Source organism: Halictus rubicundus, chromosome 2, assembly GCF_050948215.1.
Source record: "Halictus rubicundus isolate RS-2024b chromosome 2, iyHalRubi1_principal, whole genome shotgun sequence".
Lineage (NCBI taxonomy): Eukaryota > Metazoa > Arthropoda > Insecta > Hymenoptera > Halictidae > Halictus > Halictus rubicundus.
The window spans coordinates 3266153-3289120 of NC_135150.1; the positions used below are offsets into that span (position 1 = coordinate 3266153).

At 32.0% G+C, this 22968-nt stretch overlaps 4 protein-coding genes and 1 long non-coding RNA gene across 12 annotated transcripts; 2 read left to right on the forward strand and 3 right to left on the reverse strand.

The window, feature by feature from the left end:
* Positions 1–3744: 3744 nt before the first annotated feature.
* Positions 3745–6614, reverse strand: Trp1 (translocation protein 1). The gene is made up of 5 exons (XM_076804532.1): positions 6488–6614; positions 5482–5931; positions 5043–5390; positions 4874–4977; positions 3745–4784 (listed from the first exon to the last, which is right to left on the reverse strand). The coding sequence occupies exons 1-5, from the start codon at positions 6521–6523 to the stop codon at positions 4613–4615; spliced, it is 1110 nt and encodes a 369-aa protein (XP_076660647.1). The 5' UTR covers positions 6524–6614; the 3' UTR covers positions 3745–4612.
* Positions 6615–7112: 498 nt separating this feature from the next.
* Positions 7113–8038, forward strand: Med18 (mediator complex subunit 18). The gene is made up of 2 exons (XM_076804094.1): positions 7113–7436; positions 7504–8038. Exons 1-2 carry the CDS (start codon positions 7234–7236, stop codon positions 7949–7951), a joined length of 651 nt encoding a protein of 216 aa, XP_076660209.1. The 5' UTR covers positions 7113–7233; the 3' UTR covers positions 7952–8038.
* Positions 8039–9486: 1448 nt separating this feature from the next.
* Positions 9487–15706, forward strand: LOC143363532 (RNA-binding protein 1-like). Of its 7 annotated transcripts, XM_076804101.1 has the most exons (7): positions 9487–9640; positions 10648–10863; positions 11170–11256; positions 11800–11847; positions 11985–12032; positions 14460–14546; positions 14953–15706. In XM_076804101.1, exons 2-7 carry the CDS (start codon positions 10655–10657, stop codon positions 14954–14956), a joined length of 483 nt encoding a protein of 160 aa, XP_076660216.1. In that variant the 5' UTR covers positions 9487–9640; positions 10648–10654; the 3' UTR covers positions 14957–15706. The 7 variants fall into 7 exon arrangements, with proteins under 7 accessions (XP_076660216.1, XP_076660228.1, XP_076660234.1 ...); XM_076804113.1 differs by lacking the exon at positions 11985–12032; XM_076804119.1 differs by lacking the exon at positions 11800–11847.
* LOC143363569 (uncharacterized) lies at positions 15143–16852 on the reverse strand. 2 transcript variants are annotated; one of them, XR_013083854.1, is made up of 3 exons: positions 16517–16852; positions 15926–16445; positions 15143–15888 (listed from the first exon to the last, which is right to left on the reverse strand). It is a non-coding gene; the product is annotated as an uncharacterized LOC143363569 (long non-coding RNA). The 2 variants fall into 2 exon arrangements; XR_013083850.1 differs by lacking the exon at positions 16517–16852 and having other exon boundaries at positions 15926–16510.
* A 382-nt stretch (positions 16853–17234) lies between these two features.
* On the reverse strand, positions 17235–22170 carry LOC143363932 (protein-lysine N-methyltransferase SMYD4). The gene is made up of 7 exons (XM_076804463.1): positions 21681–22170; positions 20061–20595; positions 19410–19732; positions 18960–19168; positions 18658–18782; positions 18217–18426; positions 17235–17578 (listed from the first exon to the last, which is right to left on the reverse strand). Exons 1-7 carry the CDS (start codon positions 21988–21990, stop codon positions 17257–17259), a joined length of 2034 nt encoding a protein of 677 aa, XP_076660578.1. The 5' UTR covers positions 21991–22170; the 3' UTR covers positions 17235–17256.
* Between the last annotated feature and the right edge of the window lie 798 nt (positions 22171–22968).

Here is a 22968-nt window from a genome sequence, read left to right on the forward strand (position 1 = left end):
ACTTTGATTCGTGCACACCGATAGTGTTAGAACTTGTATGTAATAATATTTATACACAACTGACCTACATGTTACGTATTAATCCCAAAAAAGCCAAATTTCGTATAAATTATGGATTATAATTGATACGTTCAATTGAGCAATTTTTAATTCATTTTCCGCACATTCAAAAAGAACTATGTATTGATTGATTTAATGCATAGAAATCTTACCATTATCGAAAAAATACAAAGGTTTGATTTAACGCTTAAACTTTTTGTCAAAAATTATTCATCGTATTACATTGTAATCCTAGCCACTAAGAAATACGCTTCTAAACGCGTTAAGTTCTTTGCGCATCACCCTCTATCTTTGACAGCACCTCAATCTCCATTCCATTATGCCCTCAACATACTTTTTGCAAAAAGAGGGTGCAACGGTATATACCTGTCCTGTTCAAGACGATAGACGCAATTCTAGTACTGACGTTTTCCTCCATGCCCTTGCCGTCTCGGCAGTGATAAATAGATCCTCGAAATTGTGAAAATTATTTTTGTTTCACCCTAGGAAAAGTTCTAAGAGGTAACACCTTCATTTACCATTGGGTCGTATTATACGAATAATTATCATTTTTGGGAATGTAGTAACTGCGACGCTCGAGGAATTCATCAAATGAACTATAATTTTTTTTACAAACAACAATACGTATCAATTAGCATCCCAAACTGTTTATGAAGGTGATGCATATCATCATTACTTAAAGATTATTGGTTCGCAAATGTATTGTTTGTATTTTAATATACAAAAACGGCAATGTTATGTGGTACGACCAAACAGGAAGACGTCTTTAACCCTTTCGGCACCTGCGCTCTGTCCGCCGTGACACTCCTGCTGTACGAGGCGCTGCGCCGCGCCGCACAGTGGGCAATTTGGACAAAATCGGATTCAAAATCAAGGAACTTTCGATAGGAATGAGGTAGAGCGATGAAATTTTTTTTAAATGAAAGCTGAAACTTTGTAGAATATGGGAAAAATAGGGAGATTATTACCATCCAATCATTTCAACGAAAAAATGACTTCATTAGTTTTTGTCACAAAAATCTATTTTTTGCAAAATCCTGAGGTCGTAGACAAATTTTGAGACCAGATTTGAAATCAGCGTGAAAAAATCTATGGGAAATGATGTATAGCATGTTAAAAAAAATTTTTTTCCGCGCGTGGTATTGGAAAAACCATAATTTTCTTGAAATTGTGCAAGTTTAACGAATTATCTCAAGGTTAAAAAACGTTCGTACCATAATCTCCCTATTTTTCCCATATTCTACAAAGTTTCAGCTTTAATTTAACAAAAGTTTCATCGCTCTACCTCATTTCTATCGAAAGTTCTTTGATTTTGAATCCGATTTCGTCCAAATTGCCCACTGTGCGCCGCTCCGAAAACGCACACATAGCGCGTGGTCAGTCCTCTTTTGTATAAAGATTTTCACTGTGGTTAATAATGTTTCTTCTAACAAGTGTCACTATAGATGGTGCTCGTACATAGAGTCTGCCACATGGATGCCGGATATATCCGGCGCTCGTACCAAAAGAGCTGAGACATCTGTTGGTGGACATTCAGACGTCTTCAAAACGTCTCAAATGTCTTCCGAACGACGTGTTACAAAACGGTACGTCTTTAAGGTGTCTAAAAGACATATTAAAAAAGACATATTCATAAATGTTAATTAAAATAAAATCAAATAGAAAACACAACTTAAGAGAGAAACGAGTTTAAAATAAAGCAATAAATAGAAAGACCAAATGTGCAATTGACATGAAAAACAAATGGAGGAAATAAGTCTCAAAGTACGCTTATCGTTTTTAATTTATTTCTTTGTTACTATTTCTTATAAAATTGAACATTATAATTAAAATTGAAATTAAAATTAACAATGTAACGTAAGGATTGCGGTGGAAGTTTTCGGAATGACAGGAATCGGAATATCTGCGGATACAGGATATATTTTCCAAAATATAATTACAAACGTTGGGAGTTTGGTTTGATATACAAAATAGAGTTTTGAATGAATTGTTTAAGAAATGATTTTTTATATTGTATATATTACGCGATTCCACCCATCGGGAGTCCAGTTTATTTCAACCGTACTCTCAGTCTGGGGAAACGATATATATATACAGGGTATATATATATACAGGGTATATACAGGGTGTTCGGTAACTGGTGGTACAAGCGAAAAGAGGGTGATTCTACATGAAAAAATAAGTCGAAAATATAGAACAAAATTTTTTCATGTGAGTCTTTGTTTTCGAGAAAATCGACTTTGAATTTTTGCCGGGTACGCATGCACTTGATCATGTCTCGTTATAATGGATCTCACTGTATATATTATGTTATATTTATCACTATATTATTGGTATATGCAATTGTATTGTGTCCTATGTACCTAATCCACGTGTTCGTAATGAATGAAATTTATTTTTTTTGTCATTCCAAGTAATAGCAAAATTAAGAAACAGTATTTTAGTCACTGTACAGTAAAATAGCCACTATTCTAACATCTCCAAGAAATTCAAATTATTTAGTCTCGAAAAAGACATAAGACTCTCAGACCTAAAATGGACGTAAAGAAGACGTCGTGTGCTATCTGGGTATCTACAAACATGTAATAATAATAATTCTGATTTTTATAAATTCTTGCGTGTATATTGCGTTTATAGCTTTTTTATTACAATTTTGTAGCGATTGGCATACATATAATAATTTATTAAATGCATACGGTATTTAAAATAATTTCTTTGTGTTAAGAAATGCAAATGGCACCGAACATACCGCAAAATGTAGTAATATAAGTACAACGATAAATTATTTATGACAAACGAGGTATTAAAAGATCAGATTGTACTTCAGAAGATCGTCCAAATTGATAAATTTTACAATAATTATCTCATATCGTCATAAATATTCGTAAAATCTAAACAATTAATATATTTAAAGTGTTATTTTATTTCGTATAATTGTGAAATCAACATTGAAAGATGAAAAGTTCGAAAAGGGGGGTTAAAGATCAGTCTCTATAACATAAGAATCGATTTCTCGCGGAAATTAATTTCTTGCATATAAGTACGAAGTTTACAATTAATGATTTCTTTTTGTATCAGAGGACAATACAACTGATGTTAATATATATGTTCATCAATATAGATATAGAATTTTTAAAATCATAAAACAATTAGTTTAAGCAAAGTATAATCGATTATTTCAGAACCATTTTATGTATAGTGTATGTCGAAGAGAAAGTAATGTTTTGGCAAAGAATTGAATAATTCTTTAATGGTCAAAAATCCTTGAAAAAAGGATTAAAATCTATCGGTTTTAAGGGACGAAGAACAACCATTGCGGTTAACTTCTACAAGCATTGCGGTTTTCTGTGGTTGAAGAAGAAAATGTAGAAAGATGTACATTATGCATTGTAAAATGATAATCGATTTAAATTATGAAATTGATAAAAATAAAACTAATACAAAGTAACCCCGAATAAAGCACTGCTAAATATTATAACAATATTAGGAGTTGAAAAAGCACGTACTGTAATATTACTAATCGGCAAACCCTTCAGTACTAATATATGTGAAAGATGCTTATAACCTACATATGGTCCTACATAAAAAATGATAAATATTTAGCATATTTTTAAAGATTATGATATCACATATTATTTATTTAACAAAAGTATATATTTATTAAAGAATAAAATACTACACATATGCCTTTTACAATTTATTTTAGGATAGGAGAAATTATGATCCATGCTTTAAAAATGATAAAAATGATTTTTGGTATTAATGCAATACCAACGAAAATGTTAAAATATAATAATAACAGATTTATAAATGTTATCATTGAAAATTGTACACAAAATTATAAATTATAATTGATGCTATTAAATTTATGAAACCATTATCGTGTTGATAAGGAACCTATAGGTATAATAACAATTTGTAGAAATAATTGTAGTCTTGTTCGTAAAGTTCGTATTCTATTTACCCGATTCTGTACATTTACGACACCTGAGGAAATCATGTCACTGAAATGTAATATTTTGTTATAGTAAAATACTGTATCGTACAATATAAATTGTTAAAAACAGTTCGTAATTGATGCAGGAAGGTTTCAGGCACCTGCATTAACGTAAGTATACGTTTTGACACAATAACTTTGAATAACATGTAAATATATATCTAAATGAATGTTGATTAATAATGAATTAAATAAGCATACATATTTGTATTGGAATCTCGAAGATGGATCCTTATAGCATAGTTACAAAAATCTTCTTTCTGTAAAATATATCTAGATCTTCTGGTTCACTTTCTACATAAAAAAAAATTTAAATATATTCATCTAAGCAAGAAGCAGATTAAATTTGCTAAATTGGTGAACCGCGCTTTTGTTTCTTGCTATACTTAATATTAAATGTAATAAACGATTCATATTTTCAAACGTTAAGATAACTGTTTAACTTGTATGTTACAATCCCTGAATTATTTAATAAAACTTCCAAAAATTAACCATTAATTGACACAGCATTTGTATTAAATAAAGGAAAACTATTTATTACCAAAAGTTTCTATTTTAAACCATCACAAAATCCCGGCCTGTATTAGATTTTTCACTTCCTGAGCTTTCACTACCTTCTTCACGCTCTACCAGCTCAGATGAAGGCAGCTTATTTTCTTCACTAGGTGATGTTTCTCCAATTTGAGCATATTCTGTGTTGAATTCTTGTGTACTAGATTGCTCATCTCTGCAAAACAACAAAAATAGTACCAAACTGTTACAATGATTTTTAATCTTTAATAGAATGATTAGTTATGGTCTGAAATTTGTACTTACGATTGCAGTAATGCTCCATCATCGGAATCAGCATCTTTTTCTTTCTTCTTTTTCTTTTTACTAAGTTTCTTATCCTTTGATGATGAACCACCATAGTAATCATACTGTAAATAAATTTATATATAATTGTTTCCATAAGAGTAAAATAGAATTCAAAATTGATACAAACTTGGTAAAGTGGCCAGAACGAGGCAAAGAATCCAACATCTGCTGTCAAGTTTGGCACAATCCAAAGATGACATCTGCCAAGTGTTGGAACCCAAAGGAGACAAAACACAATCAGTCTAATAATTGCTAATGTCGTAACAAATAAAAGGAATCCAGCTCCTGCAACACTCAAGTAATATACACCAAGGCGAATTGTTGATGGCCACAATGGAAACAGGCAAACACCAATTGCACCTAACACTACAAGGGTTCCAAAGAACCAGTAATACACTGGTATTGGTTCGTATATCCAAACATAAGCATCGTTACAGTCAACAAAATATTGTTCCATATGCATTTCCAAGCGTACCTAAATAAATCAATAACGTTTTCAATTATTCTTGAATAATAGTTGTCTTTTACAAATAATCAAAATATTTTGTTTGTTTATCAAAACTCACTTTTGGCTTTTTCTTTTTCTCTTCAATTTTATCTTCACCATCGTTTCCACCTGTTGCATCTTTGGTGTCTTTAGAATATTCCTTTTCTTTTTCATTCGGTTTCTTGTCCTTGTCCTTTTTCACATCTTTAACTTTTTTCTTTATTCCACGTATTTTACATAATTCTTCTTCAGTAATTACTACCTTTTTTGCTCTATGAAAGAATTTATGTCTTAACATCAAATCAAGAAATTCTGTAACCTGTTCTCGCGTTTCAAACTTGAACTTGCTCCACGGTGAGTTTTTCAACAATGCATCCACTGCACGACTGCCAGTGAAATACTCAACATTGTGGATTCTATCAAATTTCGTTTTCTTCGACGGCACATTGTTACGGATCCATTTGGCCACCGCATATTCATCCTTAGATGGTTTGTCTTCAACCACCTCATGATCTATATTTGCCACTTCCTATAATAAATAATAAAAACATTGTATTAGAAACATCAACGAACTCATACATTTGACTTGCTAATGCTAAGAAATTAACTTAAATCGTTAATAAGAAATTTAATTTAATAATGAATGAGAATGCATTAAGTAAAACACGTGATTTGTCGCATACTGTTAAAAAAAAAACGGTGCACTAAAAGTTTAGATACAGATGGTGACCAAAAATATACCAGAATATTATCAAAATTATCCTATACATTCTTTATAAACGATACAATTTATATATTAATTCAACTTTCGTAAAAATAAGTATAAAGTAATTTATAAAACATGAAATTATTGGTATAATTGAAACCAATTTCAAAACTTTGAATAGAAAGAATGACTGATGGGTTTGCTACGTCATCGGACTCCGTTGAAACAGTTCTTAATCATGACACATATTTTCGATAAATAAAATAAAATTAATCTAACATAAAAACGACAGCTATATTTATAACCGCTAAATAAATACAACAATACATATGTGCAGTTAAGTAATATTATAATAATTACAGCCGTATGTGATGCTTACATCTTTGCGCTTCCTGCTTTTCCTGCGTTCCGCCATGTTGTAAATTTCTTTCTGCGCTTGCGCATTCAACTTAATCTACTCATTAGCAGAAGCAACAAACGTAGCATGTGCTTCTGCGTAACATGCCAATAACTGTAAAGCCGGGTATTTAAACATATGTGTCTAGATTTTACATTAAGATTGTAGTATATAACAACCGACTTAAGATTGTATTAGCGAAGTAATTTTTCCATATTTTGTAAGAACATACTTTTTCATAGATAATTCACTTCATTTTTCAATTCATATTTTTCATTGTATTCACCTGTATTTAACTTGTTTTTTATACGTGCCACAGTCACTGTATAAACGAATGTTCGTGTAAATAAGAAATTTAAGTCCAGGTTTATACATTTACAATGTGTTCATTCGTTTTATATATATTCGTAATATTATTTAGCATGATAGGAACATTATCTTTTTATTTATATAATTTTCGGCAATTTTATGCTGTTAAATATTAATACTTCCGAATATTTTACCATAAGATATCATATTAGATCAATTTTGTATTTATATTCGGACAGATAGGATAGATTCGGAAGATAACAAGTACTATAATGATATGTAAGAAAATATATGCGTATACACATACGCATATATAGATAGATACACATGCGAGACGCAACCAAACATTAACCTAACCGTATTTATCTGTCAAACATTCAGGAAAGAAATTTATATTGAATTAAATTTATATTATAAAAATGAATGCTCCAATAAGTACAGCAATGGACAGTTTATCAGCAGCAATTAAATCGAATATAATTCCTAATCAAGAATATCTATTACAAGGATCAGTATTAGATAGTGCTGTTGAAGTGTTGTTACATAGGTTACGTGGTTTATGTGACAATGTTGATACTGCTCCGGAAACATTTAACGACCATGAAATGTGCTTCAGTATTAGGTAAATAGAATAATATTAAAAATATTTTTACAATAAATATGTAAATAGTTAATCTTGTTTATTTCAGAGGATCAGAACAACCATTACTTCTACGTGTAAGAAGAGCATTAGATTATCAAGATATGCCATGGCAATTGCGTTATATTGGTCAACCAGAATTGGGTGACAAATCACGACCTACAATTGTTAGGAGCAGCTTAGATATAGCAACAAGTAATACAGTTGTCGACTTTCTGACGGAACTTGGGTGTAGATTAGACTTTGAATACATTGCCCGTGGTTACATGTTCCGTAAAGGTAGAATGAAAGTCACAGTTTCTAAGATATTTAAAATGGCTCAACAAGGAAAGATGCCTGAAAGTGTGGAAGCTATATCTCAAAGCTATTTAGTGGAACTAAGCGTTTTAGCACCAAGTGGTCAAGATGCTATAGCAGAAGATATGAGAATTTTTGCAGAACAATTAAAACCCTTGGTTCAACTTGAGAAAATTGATTATAAGAGACTTGTTCATTAACAATACAGTTTAAAAAAAAACACTATATTTTAAATTGTATTCATAATGTTTGTAAATTTCATTATAAACTATAAATAACATTTTTTTTATAAAATATGTAAGAGTAAATTATACATATATCGTTTTTACTATAATAAAATTAATATATGAAGAGCTCAGGGCAACAAACGGTCTGCTCGATTTATACATGACTGCCCACTTGGAGTTTTTAATCTTCAGGACAACAAACAGTCACAAACATCTCATGATATGACCGTTTGTTGCACCGAACTATCGAAAGAATTTGTTCCTTTACGGTCACATTGAAATCGAGCTGACCCGTTTGTTGCCCTGGGCTCTTCAAATAAACTTAATTCATGCACATAATTGACTCAATTTTAAAATGAATTATTAGTACATTGATGTAACAGGCTTGCTGATATTGTATCTTACCTAGTATTCCATTATTATTTTTGTAGGTGACGAATATGAACAACGGAATATAGTAATAAAAATATAAAATGAAAAATTTACAAATTATATTGCATCTTGTAAATTCTATGTATTTTAAAGAATTAGTTACAACTGATATAACTTATTACAATTAATTTATTTTAGTTGACAATTATATAACAAGGTAATTTTATTTTGCATTTCTGAAATATAGTATATGTTTATTGTAAAATATTTCACATATTTATAAAACAATTGTATAGCTTATATTATAAGTTATGTGAGATTTGAAAAGTCACAAATTTGATTATAATCTTGTAACTTGAAAACTAAATATGAACAATTAATCATTAATAATTGTTAGTATACATTCGGTTTTTTTCTGAAATACATTAACCTCATTCAAGATCATGAGTATTATAATTGGATACCGATTTTCCATTTGTTTATTGTTAAAATATAAATTAATCATATTTATTATTTTTATTTATAAATTGAATATATTTTGGGAAAGTAAATTTTGAATATAGGTATGATATAATCCGTTTATTACTTAACGGAAGGTTAAATAACTAAGGTTGAGTAGATGTCTTAAACATCAAACTAGAATATCTAATATTATCTTGCACATAAATTAGTGCCAAATTATAATAAATATCACATAAAATTTAGGTGTTAAAATATACGTAATGACTCTCCCCTATTTATACATATATTGAATATGTAATTGTAGTATTTACTCCACTGCCTGTACAGTGAGTCAAATTAGAGTATTTAATGATTTTTTGTACAATGTTCATTTAAAATTACTCTTTTCCATTAATTGAAGAATTGAATATTTGACTACTAAAATAAAATCGTTGATTCGTCATACACTAGTTCTATGTAACGGTACTTCTATGTAAATTTTAAATTCAGTATAATAAACTGAACATTTTTACGTAGATAGTTGAAAGACATTTTGCAATTTAGAAATATTCAAGATATAAAAGTAGACGAATATTAAAAGTTGAATGTCTAAATAAAATTACAGATATACGTTTTACAGAAAGATTAAATATTCATTTGACGAGAGAGTAGGAGACAATATACAGCAACACCAATGCCATCTTAGAAAGGAGGCCACGGAAGAAGAATAACACTATACACGCCACACGCCACCATTTTGTGAGCATTTCTACTTGTGCAGTTCGGAGGAGCGGTTGTGTGTGTCGCGAAGTTGTAAAAGTCTTTTTAATAAGTTCTCCTACCTAAAACGTAAGTAGAACATGGTATTCTATTTAGGATCAACTGAAACTTATCCGTTTATAATTATTTGTAAGAACAGAGCAGATAAACGAGGAAAATGCTTCAAAATTTCTATGGCGTCGGTTTCTGTTAGATCCAATGCAAACCCACTTCTCATGTGATATTTCTGTATATATACATATAAAAATGCTTGAATAATAATTATTAGTTGCTGCCATAGCGTTTTCCATAGTGTGATATAGTTTTCTTTCAATAAATCGAAATATTTAAGTCTAGTCAATTTCTATCACCGCAGTACATTCAAAGCACAACATGGCGGTATTCCGACTTTCCCTTTTCAGTGTAACAGTCTAACTCGTGTGTATCTAAGTAAATTTGTGGTATATAGTAGCCCTCATTTGAAAACTTTTACGCATATAGTATAGTTCGTATCGCAAATAAGTATATTGAACAATAAATATATTCGTCACCGGTCGATATTTTTTTAATATACAAGTAAAGTGACAGTCAAAATCGTCAATTCATTCAATGTTCAATAATGAAACTAGTAAAAATAAGTGTAGTTTCATTCGTTCTTAATTTATCCGAATTTATTATTTGAGAAAATGTATAATATAGATAAAATATAATAAATTTATAAAACTATAAGAGAATATAGCAGACTTGTAAAAATAGTAGGATTACAGTAACGTTTGGGACTATACTTCCGAAAACTGGTCACGTCGGATTTGGCTGAAATTTTGCAAATAGTTTCATTTAAAATCCTCCTCGTAAACATCGTTTTCAGACAAAGTGAAACTATCTTCAAAATTGCAGCTAAATCGAGCATGAGCGGTTTTTGAAAATTTCACCACGGTTCTTTGATGTATTAGAGTTCTGGAAACAAGGAATACAGTTTACTTAAAATGTATCTTTGTGTTATGTATTATGAGTACTATATATCTCTCACTTATATTAGTCATGACATTATAGTATATTTGTTTGGCATCAATAGAGTATATATGCCATGTTTTCAGACGCAAAATGTCACGTTACCGTGAATGGGACCTTTCATGCAAAGTGTATGTTGGTAACTTGGGAAGCAGCGCTAGTAAACACGAAATTGAAAGTGCGTTCAGTAAATATGGTCCACTCAGAAACGTTTGGGTTGCTAGAAACCCACCTGGATTTGCTTTTGTGGAATTTGAAGACCCACGAGATGCTGAAGATGCAGTTAGAGGATTAGATGGAACGTAAGTGTATTCAGAATCCATTCACGCATAATGTATGGTAGACAATGTATAGTAAGCAATCATTATTTACATAATATGTCTCATTGTATGATATTCACATGTTAAACGCCATGTCTAGTTTGCTTGATTTTATAATTTATGTAGCAGTCTACTGTCAAATGGGAAAAGTCAGTGCAGCGGTGTGGTATAAACATAAAGTCTATGGTCATTCCTTATGGACTGGCATGGTGTTTAACGTATTAATAATTCTTTCTTAATTAGAAACTATCAAATTTGATATGTAAAAGATAAAATGGTTATTTATAGACGCTGTTGTGGAACCAGAGTAAGGGTAGAGATGTCCTCTGGGAGAAGTCGACGCGCTGCACGGAGACCAGGTCCAAGATACTCCAGGTAAGAAATCTCAAAACATTAAATATCTGCATTTTACAGCAACATTTGAGCTGCTGCAGATGACTTAAGTGTCTTGCCAAGTAGGTATTACACTGCAGTTAACGAATAAGAATGTCAAGAAATGATGCACGGGTTTCGGTGAATTTTTTTATGCACAGCGGATATATAACTCAGTATTTTTTTACTTATTTTGTATAGGAATGCAGATAGAATATATTATACATTGCATTTATTTGATCTTAGTGCTCTTTTGACTACTGTTCGTATGTGAATACAAGTTTAGAAAGTAATACTTGAATTCACATATTGCACACTATAAAATGTTTTCATGCTAAGTTTGACAATTCACAATGTTAGTTAAAGAGCAATCAAATACACTGCATGGGAAATCTTAATGGGAGATGCTAGGGCAAAATTTAAATTATGGTAAAGGTAGAGTTATTTGAGCACTTTGAGCTCATTTTCTTTTCATTGTAATCTCCTTTGTGAATTTGCTTAGCGAACAGGATTCACATACCGTATATCTCTTTGACAACTTTATAGGTCCAGATCTCGCAGTCCCCGAAGGAAATCACTGGGTCGTTTCCCAAGGTAAGACTTTTCTAGCGTTATTCACCAGCATTTTTCAGGTGCGACTAGACAAAAGAAAGAAATCAAAGTGAATCACGGTGATCAGCAACATTATGAGCAGTCTAAAACGTACAACAGTTTTTCTTAATTTCTTTTAGGTCGCTGTCAAGAAGTCCACGCAGATCGCCGCTAATCCGAAATTCCAGGTAATTTCATTATTTTGTAATTTTATGAACTTTTCAGAGCCTTACCAAGAACGCACAGCCAATCTACAAGCTGCAAGTAGGTATTTGCAAGTACCGCTTGTATTGTGATCATCGCAATTTTGCACGCAGAATCACAATGTATCATATGAAACATGTAGAATAATTGTCAAAATGTATTTAAACATTGAAAATTGCGCAATAATCACGATTGGTGGTCAAAGAGTGTTAATTGATTGGCATAAGTTGGAGAGGACAGGACTATAACAAAGTGCGGTAGACGGAGGACGAAGATGTAGTTAAAAATATAAATAAAAAAATCGTATAAGAGTAAGAATTAGTTAGCAACTATGAAGCTCGTTCGATGCACATAAAGTAGCACCGGTCGCATATAAAAGTAAATCATAGCGGTGTCTGGTGTTAATTCTATCATTCCAAAGTAATTTATTTCTAATGCTTATGGTGCTCTTACCATATAAATAGAATCTGATTGATTTTACTTTTAAAGTGTTTGATGTCAAAAGTTATTTGATTGCTGAAGACTAACTTTAATTTTCTGTAGATTAAAGGAAATTTTGTGAGTTTCCAAAGAGCTTAACAAAATTCTGTTGTTTCAGGTCTCTAAGAAACCTTTCAGATATTGAATGAAGTACAAATTTAACATTGTAATTTATTAAATAGTTTTTTCTTTCTATATCATAACGAAACTTTAATATCAAAGTGATTGAAATGCACTTGATACTTTAGCTATTTTTATTTATCGTACACGCATTGAAGCAGCCTTTAATTATCTTAATTATGTTTTGTATGTTAGCATTATAAAGCTGAATTTTTATTTTGCTTAGAGAATAAAAAGTACCACTTTCAACGTACTGTACTATGCGTTGCGATAAGTATACGAAGGATAAGATGACAATTGTACTTTCATCATATAAGTTTAATCGATCAGCAGCAAGTAGTCTTTTTTTGTACGCATTAGAGTGGGCAGTCTAGGATTAATTATAACGGAACTATCGCTAATAAGTGAAATTCATGTGCAAATTTGTGAATTTGGATTAAGAAAAATCTCTCGTGTATACCGATAGTGGCAAGGAGTATGATAACTTTGATGGTTATATTGCTAAAACTGACGTTTGCAGATTCTACCAGCGTCAGCTCCTAGCTCTGCTCGTCTCCCCGCCACTACTACTACTGCTACTACTACTACTACTACAGCCACCGTGAAAAAAAGTCTAGCAATCAAAACTGAACAAAAAAAAAGCCTGCCTGCCCACTAACTTCCCAACCAGTCACCATCAGTCACCACCAGTCACCGGTAGGAGCCAAGTCGTCCGTCAGTTGACAGTCCGATGCTGTCCGTCAGTCCGTCAGTCCGTCTGTTCCCCTACAAAAAGACTTCTTCGGGCTACCTCAACCTCTAGCGGCTAGGAGCATCGTGAATCCATCGAACAGCCGACGCGATATGAACGAATACTTCTGTCAAAATCTCAGCGCGTCAGTCCGTCCGTCCGTCCCAACTTCTACTACTACTACTACTACTGCTACTACTACTACTACTCGTCAACCATCACGTTAAACTTAGCCGACAACGCGACCGCCACTTCTCTTCAACTGAGCAAAGCAAAATGATCACCACCTACACACCATCCCACCACCACCCAACCAAGTACCACCACCACCAACCACTACATGTTCACAGTTGTCTGGTATTTCACCGATTTTCAAAGATTTTTTATCTTTTTTTACTACGGCGTCACGTTCTCTGGGGCCCAATGAACAACTGTTTCGCAAAATAGTATTGTTTTATGTTTGTTCGACAGATTTTCTGAAAGAAATTGTAAAGCATTTTATATTTTTCTTTCCATCATCGTTTTCGTTATTTTATGAATGATTTTATATATTGGACCAGGGAACTGTCGCATGGTGCATAATATGTATTTATCAAAAAATATATATATATGGTCTATATATAGTGGTATATATATACACACACACACATATATATATATATATATATTTACATACATATACATATATTGAACGGTTAATTGTAAAGATTTAATTTAACCAAATTAATCCTACTTTCGTTTATTGGTTTCTCATTATTGGTGAGATGTCATTTTGTATTAATTATTGTGTCTAACTAGTTTTATCACCCCTTAGGCAAATAGGAATTAGCCTGTCCTAATTCTATTATGATTGCCTTGCGATCATTTTTGTACCTATGTGTTTCAGTGCGACATTCCGTTTCGTCTCATATTTCATTTTAAAGTTTGATTTCATGTTTCTACAAGTATAATATTTGGAGAAAGTCTACGGTGACACAGAGTTATGCTTTGAAATTCTGAGACGAAGTGGGGAGCCGCACATTAATGAACTATTTTTTTAATGTCGGTAAAAGTGGTATAAAATGTGCTTTTAATATTTTAGGTCAAGATCCCGTAGCCCTCGCAGGAGATCACTGACCCGTAGCCGCAGCCGAGATCGTCGTTCTCGTTCGGATTCCCGCGACAGACGGTATTAACATTCCCACAAATTAACAAACAAAACAATGAAAGTTAAAAGTACTTCGGAAGCAAAAATCAGAATTTTGCTGTAACAGCATAAGAGAAAACATCGTACGGTGTTTTTCGCAAAACTCGACAACGAAACCAAATGACCCCTTTGATCGCTTTAAGATCGTTAAAAAGAAAGAAAAATGACACAAGATTGTTCTTTTCATTTTCGTTCTACATCGGTCTGCGGTGACAATAGACTTAAATCAACGCATCGCTGCTGGTTTTTTTATGGACTTCATCCGCTGTTATTATCTTTCTGTATACTAAAATTTCGATTCGCAGTGGAAAGCAGCAATGTGTAACGACATTAAAAATGCCAGGGTCAGATGAACGTTTATCTAAATGTGTTCTCTATTTACTTACAGTTAGGTGCTAAAAGTGTTCGAGAGAATGGACCGACTAAATGTGCTGGATGGAAGACAAAAGAAAACCAATTTTATATGTACATAAAAAAAGGAAAAACAAAAAATAATCGTTACCATGCGTGTATAACTCGGACGAAGCAATGATAATGAGTAAGACATTTCATAAAATGCTAAAGGAAAAACAAACACATACGCAACATTTCTCATTTAATTTGTTAATTTTGTACACGCATAAGATATCACCCACGTGCGTAACATATGATTATTATTGAAACACCGGTAACACACATTCGTGCGTGTATAAACACATTCATACACATGTACACACACATACACGGTCACGTTTAACGTACGCGTAACTTACACATAGTTGCAATATACACGCATATAAGATTTCTTTTGTGACGTGAGCTATTCGAGTGCGTTGGATCTCCTACGAAATGTGCTCATTGCTTTAAGTGTACGAGTGCGTTAAAAGAGATTCGGTTACAATTGAGAATAATTAACGATGATCAACGTAACGGTGAGTGTTTAACTTACGGGAGAAGATTGATGCAGACTCGGGCCAGAGACATTTCGGTGTGAAAAAGTTACGGAAACTGAAGACAGTCATTTTATGTTGTATTAATTATTTTGTACTCTTACGAATCTAAGACTCTAAAATAAAACTGTATCGTATTAATTTTTTTTTTGGCTTTCTTATTGAAGACTAGCGTTTTCAATGTCTTAATTAATAAATTGATTAAAGTAGCGACGCATCAGTCTTTTTTCATTCATCATTCCCTTATCGTTGTATATATTATTCGCGTTTATTTAGTATTATAAAAATACAGCGACCGTTAATGTGCGAGAACTTGTTCCGTTTTTCATCATTTGAAAACTTCGTGCGTGAGTTTCACTTGCGTTTTCAATTTCTGATAACAGAAATGACAGTTGCTCATCGGTCTCAACATTATTTAGTACTGCGGTCCACACGGTGTCGTTACGTTCTTTTATTCCAGCGTATCCGAAGTTTTTCCATATTTTTACTATTACATAATGGTATTTTAAAACATGCCGAAATTTAGCGTTTTTAAGTAACACTTCACTTATGCTTTCGACAATAGTAGATACGTATTACATACTGTTACGAACTTGAGCGTACACACAATACAGATATTTCATTTGTTCAACACACGAAAACAACTTTTTCATCAAGTTTGTCGTACCAAATAATTGTACTTTTAACATATAATAAACTATTCGATGAAAACTTATATAAGCAGCATATTCAAGTGATTTCATTAATAAAACAAGCAAGATATGTACATTTCGGAAGTTCAAAATTGAATGTACGTAATAAAATTCATCAAAACCGTTAATTATTTTGTCGTACATCTATTTGCATACATGATACCTGAAAATTCTGCATTCATTATTTATTTTTACTTCCTACAAGGCTTCTGGATATTTAAATTGTAGGTATCAATTTGCTTTTAAAATACTAAAACGATCTTTTCGTTTTTTGAAGCTTTTTGCCCTATTTTATCACTGTAGTTCTCAAAAGTTGAAACTTCTCGTTTACTTCAATTATTGTTTCTCTCTTTTTGTTAATTTTGATTGCAGAATAATGAATCATAATATATTTATTAGCTATTTACAATCTTTAGAAACATTAATTAGGTCCCACTTATTTTCCTAATTGATTTTATTTTCTTTGGCAATAATGTAATTGTAAAACAGACTCTTATAAAAATGACAGTTTTCGTTCTTTAAACGACGTTAAATGCATCATTATAACATAACACAATGTGATAATTGAAAAGCTTTGTAAGAGTGGTACATATTACAAATTCGGTGTTAAAGAAACAGAAGCTCCAAGCAACTTCTGTACATATATGCACTATAGTTGCATATTCAATTTCATGATGGCGATTAATGGAAATAAAAATGCAATTATTATTATTATTTAGTATGATGAACTTGATTAATGAAAAGATATTTTTTTTTTTTGAGCAAATAAGATTTCTATGCTCTACAGCTTCACATGAGAGCAAAGATATATATGAAAAAAATATTCCAATGTATTAAAGGTTAAAACTATGTGATGGAAGTGTAATTTGCTGCACTTATAAATAATTGTTGATTCGAAATGATCAGTTTGTATCAAGTTTTAATTAGTTGATAATAATATATATATATATAAAAATATAAAATATTTTATATATATATATTTAAAAAAAATATTTATATATATATATATATATTTATATTTGAATATTTTTATATATATATATATATATATACACACACACACATCTCTATTTAGACGTAAGCAGAATTTCCTAAAAGAAGCATGCATAACCGAACACCTTGCTGGCAAATATGATAATCTCTTATGGGTAAAGCGAGCGTCTCGTCCAAAAGTTTCAAAATTTTTAAATAAGCTTTCAATGCACCCATATTATTAGCTTCTTCCAAATTTCTTGAAGCAACCTTGAAAAGTGCGTCTGTGTCCTGTAAGGCTTTCAAACCTTTCAAAATATTTGTGTTGTTGCCGCATTTCAAGCATTTGAGCATAAATTCGTTTGTGTCTGCTTTGATAGGCAAAATGTTCCTGCATTCAGGTCCGGTGTCGCACTTGAATCTGAAGGAATAGAAGAAATTTTTTAAAGTGTGTATTAAAATGTAGTTTTTCAAGTTAAACGTAATACTTAGCTTAACGTTAAAGTCTATGCAATTTGCGTGGATGTATCAGAACATCAGAAGCTCTCGACACGATTAATCGAATGGTATTGTTTTCAATCCGATGTTCAACACACCATATACAATACACGTAAAATATAATAAATGTGGTATAAAAAATATTGAAGTCAACATGTTCTGCTTTTATTATTTCAGCTTTCCACATAGGGTAAGGGACGAAATTACTGTGGGGGTACCAATTACGGTGAATATATTAATTATACTTATTTTTTAAGCATAATGAATATTAAAAAAGAGATATTCAATTTTTTCATTAAAATCAATTAGCATATATGTTATATATCTCTTTTTTTTTAATATTCATTATTCTTTTAAAATAACTATAATTAATATAGACACAGTAATTGGGTTCCTTACCCTATGGCGATGAAAGAAGAATCTTGTACAAGTTTTCATAATTCAACGAGTACATTGAAATTACTACTAAATATTTTATTTTCGTTGATAATACTTTTATCGGCTAAATAAAAACAGAAAATATATATTATATACTATATTACTATACACAGATAGTAATACCTCAGAATCGTTGGGTCAATTTCGTCCAGAAGTGGCCAGTGTTCCGTGCAAGCTTCACATTTGCACTCAAACCAGTATTGCCATCTTAAAGTCCTCTTCCTTTCATCTTCAGGAGCTCTTGTAAAAATTGGACCATAATTTTCAGAGATATCTTCTCCCGGTGATATCGAGCGAATTGCATGCACAATCATTGTAGTGCCGATGAAATATCTATTCGTGCAAGAATAATATTTTTAATTTACTGTTTTGCGAAGACTCAAGCAATTACAATATATTTTATTTCTGTATAAAGATGTTAGATAGATTTCTAAATCTAAATTAAATACGCTTCAGTAAGGTGAACTGTTTGTTTGTCTGCGAATTTTCTACCGTTTCTTTGCTTTATCATTTCTATAAAGAGTTTTATGTCTGTACAAAAAATTCTTTCATTAGGTTCGTTACCTGATGATACCAGGATTGCATGAGTGGTTGAATAGTGACACTGTGGGATAAAGTCCACCACCAATAAATATACTTTTAGATTTTGACCAGTTTTGATCATCTCTTGACATTGTCAGTTCTGATATCTAAAAGAAATAATAAATAAATTTTAAAATATTTTACTACAAAATTCATTATTTAATTTTTCGATTCCTTGCAATTTCTATTTTCTCTATTATGTCCCCTACGGCTTTACAAAGCATATATGTTTTATTTGTTATTATTTGTTATTCTTGGTGATTGTATAATAATGTATAAATTACCTCGTGAGCATTGAATTGTAGTAACATCAAACTATGTAAAATTAAGCCGCCTATATATAATTCGCCTTCCGAAGGTTTTGATTCTACTGTATCTGGAGTTTTAACGGCTTCTGGAAAATATGGTCCCTTCTTTAAGAGTCTGAGGAGCCACGTGGCTATGTAGGTTCTATGGAGAAGATCTTCTACTGTCCTTTCCTGTTCATGAGTTACTGTACAAAAAGAAATTAAATGTATATATATAATCACACTTTTTAATATTGCTAAATTAAATTATACTTTGCAAATTAAATGCAGTAAATACTTTTGATAATAATGTTTCCACTTTCAATTCGCTTCTCTACACTCGTATCTCTAGAAAAAGTTCTAGTGACTTAAGTAATCGATTGATTTATTTGTTAAAATTTTTATTATCTTAAAATGTAGAAAATAATAATAAGATCGATTGCTTACTCAGTCCATAGGAAGCTTCAAAATCGTGTCCTTGGTAAGGTCGTTCTACCGAGAGATCGAATCTACCCTTAGAAGTCTCCAGCCTATCTTTAAGTTTCATTAACTGGTCGTAGGGTTTCTGCGTGACAGCCCTTAAAGCTAAGAAACACGTTATAGAAGTGCTGGAAATCCACAATGTAGGCAGCAACACGCATTCGTTTTGATGCACCTTCGCATCTGCATTTCTACAACGGATGCTGCAGTATGCTACGCAACTACAAACGTTGCATGCAGCTGGCAATGGTACGAATATTCTTGATAAACAAAAATGACAATGGGTAAGTCTGAAACGATGTTAAAAATACATTCTTAATTTTGCTCTGAAATGGAAGGAAATATATTAATTTTTTAACAAATTTTAAGCCACTCTTCTTGTACTTTCTGAAAGTCTCTAGATGTATAATCACTCAAAATGGTGGTAATTAATTTATGTAAATTATTTAGGAGATTTATGATGTAAAATTCTACATATAAAATAAATATGATATATTTAAATATTACACTTTTTTACTAAATTTTGTAATGCTTGTATTTATTTATAATTCTTGGATAAAAATGTTTATCAAAATAATTTGTTTCTTGTCAAAATTAAATATTCTTTGATAATTATACCTATATTCCGCCAGCAAGAATGCGCAATGTGGTTTTTCTATGACCAATATTTCACCAGGTTCAATATTTTTAGTGGCAATAGCATGTCTTCCTATGTCACCACCTTCGTCCTTAATTTCAACTGCTACGCTGCACGCAGGATACAAAGGATTACGAGCCACTATCTTTGGCATCGCCTTTTTAGGTGGTTCATTACTGTTTTCTAATTTCTGGGCTAGTTTGGCATGCTTCTGCGCGAGTTGATTGCTTTTCTCCATCACGGCAAGCATCAATCTGATGTCCGATTGAAGCTTTTGTTTCTTTTCTAAAATTAGTTTCGTATCGTCTAGAGCTTTCAAAGCATTTCGAAAAGCCAACATAGCCTCATCGTGCCTCTTCAAACCGAGCAAACACCTGGCACGTCTTTCCTCGATTTTATAGAACAACTCTTTTGGGTAGCCAACCCTTATAGCTTCTTCAGCATCTGTTAGCGCACAATTGTGATGTTCCAAATGGTAGAGCGTTGCTGAACGATTGGCTAGTATGACACCTGATTCTGAAAGGTAGATTTTTATATGCATTTCTGTAAATGCTTTTAAATATTGAATATTTTCTGTCGATCGAATCAGGATTAACACAATTACATCAGCTACAAGAACGAAATAAAATGCGAATATTAAAGAATAATGTTAATTAAAATCCATTTACAAAAGTCTAACTCAATATTCCTTGTTTTACAATTTAAACGTCTATTTAAGGACAAATAAGTATTTATCTGTTTACTGTGCCTATGCATCTGGAGAATTGAAACATTCGAATGGAATTTTTAGAAATACTTTTAAAAATACTTCAAAAATACCTTTTTGAAATAAAAATACGTTTAAACATACTTTTTCAAAATAAAAATACTTTTATAAATAAAGGTACTTTTTAGAAATAAAAATACTTTTAAAAATACTTTTTCAAAATAAAAATATTTTAAAAAATAGAAATACTTTTTCAAAATATTGTCAATGTTATATATTACGTTCTATACATTGTATTCTTTATAGACTCGTAAACAGTCTCATAAAAATCTCTTCTAAAAATTTCAGTAGGGTATTTAATAATTTTCGTATTTTGCATTGGTCACTATTTTATTACGAAACTTTCATCAATAATGAGATGTATGGTTAAAAACGAAAATAGTGAAACATTAATAAACATAATTTGAATATTTTTTATGTAATTCACCTATTATTTTCGTGAAATAGGTGACATGTTTCTATCATTCATGGACATACATTATGTCTATGCTCAAATGCAAATGGTTCGATATTTCTAAAACTGTTTAACGTACGAAAAACATATTTATCAATAAATGAAAAATAACATTTGTTTGAGTAGTATTTGTTGAAAAGTATATACTATTAAATAATTTCGGTAAAACCAGCATCGGAGTTAAGTTATTCGTCGTGATATCATAATTGTAATTTTACAATAAATTTAACGCAATGAAATAACTATTCGAACAATCCGTGGAAAGTATGCCAGTTGTTACCAGGTAATAAATTTGCCCGAAACAAATGTGGCGTGGGCAAGTGGTAACGCTTCAATAATGTTAAATAAATGGAACCGATAACATCGGGAATCATTAATTACCTTGCTGAGGTGCCAGCAGAACAGCGTTCGAGTATAGTTCCAGAGCCTTTCGGAATTCGCCGCGACCAAAGTATTTGTTACCGAGGTCCTTGAGTTGGCGAGCTTTCTCGCTGCTCTTCAACACCTGATTGTCTACTTCTAAGGACAAATTATAAGCCTCCGGATACTTCAATAGGAAGCCGATCCTTTCCGAATTACTGTTCAAGGACGCGAATTTTTTCATATCCTGTGGACCGATCGCATTCTGCAGCTGAACTAGGCTAGCGCTGAAGTAGCTGCTTATTACGTTCTCCGATTCGTCTTTCAACATTTTCTCAAGAAAAATTCCACTTCGACGGTAATTCCAAGATCGATTTATAAAATTTAAAAATGCTCCTTTTTTATCGATTTACTATCATTGTGTGACTTTTACCGAAAAATTGCAACGAATCTATTTTGTGATTTTTGTGAATTTTGATGTTTATGAAGACCTTATTTGGTGTTAATGAACTGGAACGGACTAATTGTAATTAAACTTGTGACAGAATCTGGGCGACACGTTGTTGCTCAATGCTACAGAGTTACACGCATCGCAATGCTCGAAGCTACTGGCACCGTCTACTCTACCAAAAACTACTCTCATCTATTTTTGTTCGGGGCTATTTTCGCCACCGCAAGAGCTATAGCTCCGTGATACAACAAGGAAGTACGACAGAAGCATGTGTATTGACTGTCGTGAAATTGTAGTGGATCTAGGTTGTTGTGTAAGTTAACTTACCATTTTATAGAGAAGAAATTATTCGACTCGCAATGATTTAAGGTAGTCTGTGCATGGTTACTTCCTTACAAATAACATCGGGCAACAAAGTACTTCACTCGGAAGTATCATATTGTTACGAATTACGACGGCACTTCGCACATCTCGCCGCGTCGCAGCATTTTAATAGCAGAACACTCTTTATTAAACAAATATACAGTTATTCAAAGTTATATAGAGTTGTGTGCGATCTATCGATTTTTTGTCCGATTTGTTCGGCAATCGACTCTTCAATTGCCAGCTGATCAACAGTTTCCTGACAACCTCTCTCTCTTTTATTATTTCCTTAGGGATGGTCCATCGCAGGGTACATACTTGCGCATTACGGCGTCTTTGCATTGATCGTGCTGCCGCCGTAACATTGCCCTCCTCCTCCCCTTTCAATGAGCGGTCGTACCGGTCGCGGCAAGGGGTATAGATAAGATAGTTAAAAGTGCCTAATCTAAATCACATTAATTTTTGGTCACACCATTCGATAAGGCTGCCATAGAA

Bases quoted from the DNA above. Each gene is read 5' to 3' on its own strand.
- LOC143363932 (XM_076804463.1), bottom strand. From the start codon at position 21,990: ATGTTGAAAGACGAATCGGAGAACGTAATAAGCAGCTACTTCAGCGCT. The intron at 20,596-21,680 runs GTAATTAATGAT...TCTACCTTTCAG, and splicing joins TCTGCTGGCACCTCAGCAAG to AATCAGGTGTCATACTAGCC. The intron at 18,783-18,959 runs GTAATTTATACA...TATTTCTTTTAG, and splicing joins TACAATTCAATGCTCACGAG to ATATCAGAACTGACAATGTC.
- Trp1 (XM_076804532.1), bottom strand. From the start codon at position 6,523: ATGGCGGAACGCAGGAAAAGCAGGAAGCGCAAAGAT. The intron at 5,932-6,487 runs GTAAGCATCACA...TATTTATTATAG, and splicing joins AAAGCAGGAAGCGCAAAGAT to GAAGTGGCAAATATAGATCA. The intron at 5,391-5,481 runs GTGAGTTTTGAT...TGATTTATTTAG, and splicing joins AGAAAAAGAAAAAGCCAAAA to GTACGCTTGGAAATGCATAT.
- LOC143363532 (XM_076804134.1), top strand. From the start codon at position 10,655: ATGTCACGTTACCGTGAATGGGACCTTTCATGCAAAGTGTATGTTGGT. The intron at 10,864-11,169 runs GTAAGTGTATTC...GGTTATTTATAG, and splicing joins GTTAGAGGATTAGATGGAAC to ACGCTGTTGTGGAACCAGAG. The intron at 11,257-11,799 runs GTAAGAAATCTC...ACAACTTTATAG, and splicing joins CCAGGTCCAAGATACTCCAG to GTCCAGATCTCGCAGTCCCC.
- Med18 (XM_076804094.1), top strand. From the start codon at position 7,234: ATGAATGCTCCAATAAGTACAGCAATGGACAGTTTATCAGCAGCAATT. The intron at 7,437-7,503 runs GTAAATAGAATA...TGTTTATTTCAG, and splicing joins GAAATGTGCTTCAGTATTAG to AGGATCAGAACAACCATTAC.